This window comes from Sinocyclocheilus grahami, unplaced genomic scaffold, assembly GCF_001515645.1.
Source record: "Sinocyclocheilus grahami isolate Dianchi unplaced genomic scaffold, SAMN03320097.WGS_v1.1 scaffold727.1, whole genome shotgun sequence".
In the NCBI taxonomy this organism is placed as follows: Eukaryota; Metazoa; Chordata; class Actinopteri; order Cypriniformes; family Cyprinidae; genus Sinocyclocheilus; species Sinocyclocheilus grahami.
In genome coordinates this window covers 489,430-496,373 of record NW_015505906.1, presented here as the reverse complement: position 1 = coordinate 496,373, position 6,944 = coordinate 489,430, and the positions used below count along the sequence as shown (strand labels likewise).

General features: G+C 38.3%; 1 protein-coding gene across 1 annotated transcript; it reads left to right on the top strand.

Annotated features, from left to right (window-relative positions):
• Nucleotides 1-715: 715 nt before the first annotated feature.
• On the top strand, nt 716-5,003 carry LOC107560439 (fibroblast growth factor receptor-like 1; the record flags this gene model as incomplete). Its single annotated transcript, XM_016244620.1, has 4 exons — nt 716-818; nt 1,009-1,287; nt 2,689-3,042; nt 3,703-5,003. Coding segments are annotated over 4 exons (1,122 nt in total), but the record flags the coding sequence as incomplete, so codon positions are not given.
• Between the last annotated feature and the right edge of the window lie 1,941 nt (nt 5,004-6,944).

The window sequence follows — 6,944 nt, the reverse complement described above, 5'->3', positions numbered from 1 at the left end:
AAATCTGTCGTTTTTCAGGCACAGAGGGGTTCTGTTGGCTCTCAAAGCACTACAAAATAAATCTCACCAAGTGTTGGCCTTTGCATTGACCCGCTCATCCAATATGATTTACATGACACCATTTGCAGACATTAATAGTCGGTAGTATGAAGATGAAAGAGTTCATATTGCTAGAGAAACATCTAACCGCTGATTTATGGACCAATATCTAAACTATCCTTTAAGGTATGCCTGAGATCATGAGGATTTTTTAATTGATGAGTTAGACTGGAGTGCTTAAACAAGTTTTAGTGGTTTCACTTATGCTTTAAATATGTCAATGCTTTTCATATTGAATTTAATCCATTAACACTGAAACAGGCTGACATTTAAATTGCTCACTGAGTAGCAGAGATTTGCCTGAAATCATTTGTCAGTCTTTATAGATAAAGCATAACATATTTTACATGTTTGTATTAAAGGTTGACTCAATTCACTCCTTTGATATTTTATCAAATGCGAAGATATTCATGCATTTTTTTATATTAGGCTTTAGTGTCTGAATACTTTAAGGGCCACTGTAATGTTACAGTTAGATAGAAATGCACAATGATTCATTTCTAAAAAATCTCTTTCCTCCACAATTCCTGATTATTTGCATCTGCATATGTTGAACACTGAAGTGAAGCGTGATGAATATCATAACAGTAAATATTTCTCATGAATCATTACTTTGTGTCTTTCAGATGATGCATCTGTGACTCAGAACCAGCCTCCGCTAGACGCAGCAGAACCTAACGCAGATCTCCCCCTGCAGGACCCCACCGGAGAGCCATGGGGTAAGCATCTGATACGCACCTTCCTCATCTTTCACTCCACGTTACTCAATGCTTGATGTCATCAGCACGGGCCCGCATCCTGAAAGAGCTCAAGACCGTTCATTTCATCACTGTTGTGTTACTACCTAACAGAATATGTTTTGTCATCCAGCCATAATCTCATGCTGTAAATGTTTTATTTCCTCCACAGTGAAGCCACGCTTCACTCAGCCCACAAAAATGCGCAGGCGTGTGCTAGAGCAGCCTGTTGGCAGCTCGTTGCGTCTCAAGTGTGTGGCCAGTGGCAATCCAACACCGGTCATTTCATGGTGGAAAGACCAGAGCCAGCTGCCCACCCCTCACCAAACTAAACGCCCACAGTGGACGCTGGCTCTGAAGAACCTGCAGCCTCAGGACAGTGCCAAATACACCTGTCACGTCTCCAATGCAGCTGGTCATATCAATGCCAGCTACAAAGTGGATGTAATTGGTGAGTTTGGAACCCGAAGTGGATGTTTAGCAATGGAATATATTTGTTAATAATATATAATAAAAAATGTATGATGTATAAATATATATACTATATATATATATATATATATATTTAAAGTTTAAATTATATAGACAAGACTATAGATTATAATAATATTAACAAATTGAAGACATTTGTTAATTATATAATTTTAAACCTAACAAACAAATGTTAGTGGTTTGCTTTATTTTTAATAATTAAATATAAACAACAACAACAACAACAACAATAATAATAATCATTTATATTATTCCATGGTTTGTCTGAATACTCGATTCTGATTGGCTGGCAGGTACGCATTAAAACCGTTTAATGCACAGGTAGTTCCAAGTCAGTTTAATCACCGTTCTATATTAATGCGCTGCTTTAATTGATGCACACACACACACGCACACACACCACTCGCACATAAACATAGTGAGAGGGAGAGAGGTCGGAGATTGCAGATCGCGTTGCGCACACACAGAAACTTATTGTCGGTGCTGCCCCGCGACTTTAATTAATAAAATAGCATAGATATTAGATCACTGCATTATCTTCCTCAGCAACGAGGTAAAATCTAAACAGCTTCATTGTTTGTGGAGAGAGACGCAGGTAATTCACACACACAACTGTCATCTCTCTCTCGATAATTCATTCAAATAAATGTGGTCTTACTACAATATTTAATCTCTGTATCTGATTATCCCTTACATAATTGTCATTTTGATATTTGATATTGATATATTGTTATCCAATGCAAGTATATTCATGATTTTTTACATGTGGCTTATTTGTCTAAATTGTTTGCCCTTAATTTTATATATCTATATTTTTTGTGAAATGTTTTTCCTTTAAAAAAATTGTACACTATATTTCTTAGTGTTTATTTGCCACTTAGTTCAGTATTATATTAATTGAATAAATGTAATAATAAATTATAAATAAAATACATTTTAATGTATCTGTTAATAAATACATATACATTTAATTTGTATTAAAAATTATACATAAACAATTCAAAATATTATAGATTATATATAATAAACTATAAATACTATTTTAAATCTTATACAAATATATAGCTCACATTCTAAAATGTTTTGATACATTTATTGCTATGGATAGTTTGGAGATGACAGAAAAGGACTGGTAGAATGTGAAGAAATTTATCGGGAAATGCTGTGGGCCAGACTTATGAACTTATGTTATACATTGGCACCTCGGCTTAAAAAGTATCCAGTATGCCATTGTTCCAACCATGGTTTCTGTTTACAATTACACCATAATCAGTTACAAATGTGGTGTGCATAGGTAATTTCATGTTAGTTTAGACAAAATATTCATACTGCTTTACGTTTCAGTCTGTTTTCTCCACAGAGCGTACCAACTCCAAACCCATTCTGACAGGTACCCATCCTGTCAACACGACTGTGGAATTTGGTGGAACAGCTTCCTTCCAGTGTAAAGTCCACAGTGATGTGAAGCCAGTAATACAGTGGCTGAAGCGAGTTGACCCAGGCACAGAGGGGCGCTATAACTCCACACTGGAGGTAGGAGGCCAGCACTTTGTGGTGCTGCCCACTGGGGACGTGTGGTCCAGACCTGATGGTTCCTACCTCAACAAGCTGGCCATCATCAAGGCATGTGACGAGGATGCTGGAATGTACATCTGTCTAGGGGCTAATACCATGGGCTACAGCTTTCGCAGCGCCTACCTCACCGTTCTCTCAGGTCAGCTCCTGTAATTCTCCCCTCAAATCTAGTTGGCTTTACAGCACTAAAATTCACTGTAAAAATGATCATAATATTAATTATAAAAGACTAAAAATGCTACAGTAAAAACCTGTTAATTGGTTCACTGAAAGTTCCCTTACTATATTCTGTGAAAAACTGATATTTTATGTAAATTTACAGTACATTATTGTAAATTATTTACAATTTTTAGAAATGAAAAAGAACAAGTCATCTTTTGAGATTCCTGGAAGTCCCTGTGTGACATTTCACATTTGATGGATTTTCATTCAAATAACTTTCTTCTTGTTTGTTTGTTTTTCTTCATTTATGCACATTAATGTTACATCTTATGGTGTTAAATAGTGTGTGTGTGTGTGTGTATATAGTGTTTACCTCAGCTTGTGGAAAAACTACTTGAGGAACTTTGGTGTTTGTCAGTATATTTAAAAGGTATAAAACAGATTTTTGTTCTTCAGTAGGTTGATATCACATTATATCACAAATATTTGTGTTTTTAAGTTCAATTCGTAAAACCTCAAATGTTGCTACCATATTTTTATGGTATAGCTATGTCAACCACATCTGCCATTTTTACCAGAATTGTAACTTTTTTTTCTTACAGTGTAGCAGTGAATAAATGCTGCTATTTGTTTGCAGATCCCAAGGTGGATAAGGATGTCATTCTCCGCCACATCAGCCCCGGTCTTCCCTGGCCACTGATCATTGGGATCCCAGCTGCTGCCCTGCTCATGGTAGGAACCATCGTGCTCTGGTTGTGCCACAGCCGCAGACGCCAGAGTGCTTTGCCTCCCCGACCGATGACCTATCGAGACCACCACATTCCAGACAAGGAGCCCAGCTCGACCAGCGGCACCAACCCTGACCTTCCCAACCAGAGACTATTGGGAATGGGGCCCCCAGCTCTCAGTAGTCCACCAAAGATTTATACCAAGGTCTACACAGACATGCACACTCACACCCACACACACTCCCATGCACACATGGAGGGAAAAGTACACCAGCATTTCCATTACCAGTGTTAACAGGTTACCATCAGGTTACCGATGCTGCTGCCTCTGTTCTCATGAGCTAAGGGCCACCACTCGAGGACCACAACCGTGCTGTTCTGATGGAGCCCATTTACCTTGAAATGTCTCGGGTCAAGGGAAATGTCTCACACTCAGTAGAGCTACAGTGGACCTCAACTTTCCTTTAAGTTCTTCTGAGTTCAAAATCAAATAACACTAAATTAAAGCAACCCAAGTAAGTGCTAACAGTCCAAGAACAATACTTGGATCTTTTTGCTATTCAAAAGCCAAGCATTACACAGGAAGTAGAGCAGAGATATTTTATATTTGGAGAAACTGTGATGATATGTGTTAAGCATACTAGTGGCCCTGTTTACAAGGTGTTCTGAACATTAATGTCAGGAAATTAGCAAAGATGTGGAGTTTTCTTTTTCTTGTTTGTTTGTTTGTTATATTGTGAAGAAATTATGCAAGGAAATGTCAGGGAAAATAGATGGATGACTAAATGGAAAGAGGGTAAGGGCTTCTGTTGTATTACCATTAAAAGGTACTTTGTGTTTGTATGTATGTATTCAGCTCAACTTTCTGATGATTGCAGTATTATGTAACATTATCTATGTCAATGCAGTCTCACTGTTTGCTAATTACAGTCGAGGAAGCTATTTTATTTCAAACACATTGTGTATCATTTCAAATTACAGATGAGCTGTAAACATGGCATTTCTGTTTGATGATAATATATTTTAAGACTCCAACAAAAGCTAGTCAGCAGGTCTTTAGAAACCTCCTGTGAGCCAATATACAAATCTCGTTAAAATCTATAAATGTGACAACATGTTTATCTGAGATACTGCATGCTGCGATTTTTAATTTGGTGCTCATGTAAGTGTATTTTAATAATATTTTTGTAAGAAATAAATAATTTTCTATTTTCCCCCATGCATTTACAGTTTGACCACAAAAGCTTGCGTATTTTCGGTGGGAATTGAAAGTTGGATGCCACCGCAGTGGCTGTTGACTCTCCTTACCCTCCCTAACACGGCCTCAGACCACTGTTAGTTCAACAAGCTGAGGAATGCAATAAGAAAATCAAGTTATTCTTTTCGACACCAGGCAAGGAGGGAAATATTCCCAGCAGGATTTGATGGGTATTAATATTCAGATAGGGTTACAAAGAGGGGGCTACAGTTCTTGAGGCTGTTTCCTCTGTGTTCCCTGTGGATGACAAAGGCAAGAAAAACTCTCCCGCAACACCAAATGCCCCAGAGCTGAGCACTGACTGAGCACTGGACATTTGAACATTTACAAGAAAAAAGAAAAAGGTTTAGACTGTTTAAATGTGATGAATCAGTTATGTGAATTGAGGGACTGTCAGTACCTGCCAAGCCAATTGTACAGTCATGGCCAAAAGTTTTAGCAGTGACATCAATTTTGTGTTTTGCAAAGTTTGCTGCTTAAGCTGTTGTAGTGTTCATTCACATTGTTTCTAGATTATTGTGTAGAGTGATCAGATGCATTTTAAATAATTGCTAAAAGCTTCACTGGCCAAAAAATGAACTTTTCACAAAAAATCACATGTCACTGTTTTTTGATCCTGACACAAAATGACCAGCTAACATTAATTAACTAATCATATCAGCAGCACATGTGAAAGTGTGAATGAGTACTAGTCAGTCAAATCACTATTATACTAATTAGATTTTAAGAGCAGACTGATTGCTATAAAAGGAGGGAAGAAGCGCTTCCAGTCATTGTGTTCTTGTTAGCAATGGTTACCAAAGAAACATGTGCAGCCATCATTGCTTTGCATCAAAATGGCCTCACATGCAAGGAAATTGCTACAAATAATATAGCATACCATTTACCGGATTATCAAGAACTTCAAGAAGAGAGGTTCGACTGCAGTGATGAAGTCTTCAGGACGTCCCAGAGTGTCCATCATGTGCCAGTACCGTCTCCTCCTGAGGAGTCAGCTACGGAATTTTTCACAAAAAAAAAATATTTCACTGTTTTTTTGATCCTGACACAAAATGGCCAGCTAACATTAATTGACTAATCATATCAGCAGCACATGTGAAAGTGTGAATGAGTACTAGTCAGGTAAAATCACTATCATACTAATTAGATTGTAAGAGCAGACTGATTGCTGTAAAAGGAGGGAAGAAGCGCTTCCAGTCATTGTGTTCTTGTTAGCAATGGTTACCAAAGAAACATGTGCAGCCATCATTGCTTTGCATCAAAATGGCCTCACATGCAAGGAAATTGCTACAAATAATATAGCATACCATTTACCGGATTATCAAGAACTTCAAGAAGAGAGGTTCGACTGCAGTGATGAAGTCTTCAGGACGTCCCAGAGTGTCCATCATGTGCCAGTACCGTCTCCTCCTGAGGAGTCAGCTACGGAATCGTGTCACCAGCAGTGCAGAGCTTGCTCAGGAATGGCAGCAGGTTGGTGTGAGAGCATCTGCACACACAGTGAGGCCAAGACTTTTGGACAATGGCCTGGTGTCAAGAAGGGCAGCAAAGAAGCCACTTCTCTCCAAGAAAAAACATCAAGGACAGACTGAAATTCTGCAGGAAGTACAAGGATTGGACAGCAGAAGACTGGTGCAACGTTATTTTCTCTGATGAAGCTCCCTTCTGGAAATCTGGAAAATCGATTGTTCAGAGAAGAAAAGGTTAATGCTATGCTACCACGAGTCCTGTGTTGTGCCAACAGTGAAACAATTCATGTTTGGGGTTGCTTTTCAACCAAGGGAGTGGGCTCTCTCATAATTCTGCCCAAAATCACTGCCATGAATAAAGAATGTATCAAATTGTCCTGAAAAAGCGACTTCTTTCAACGATCCATGAGCAATTTGGTGATGA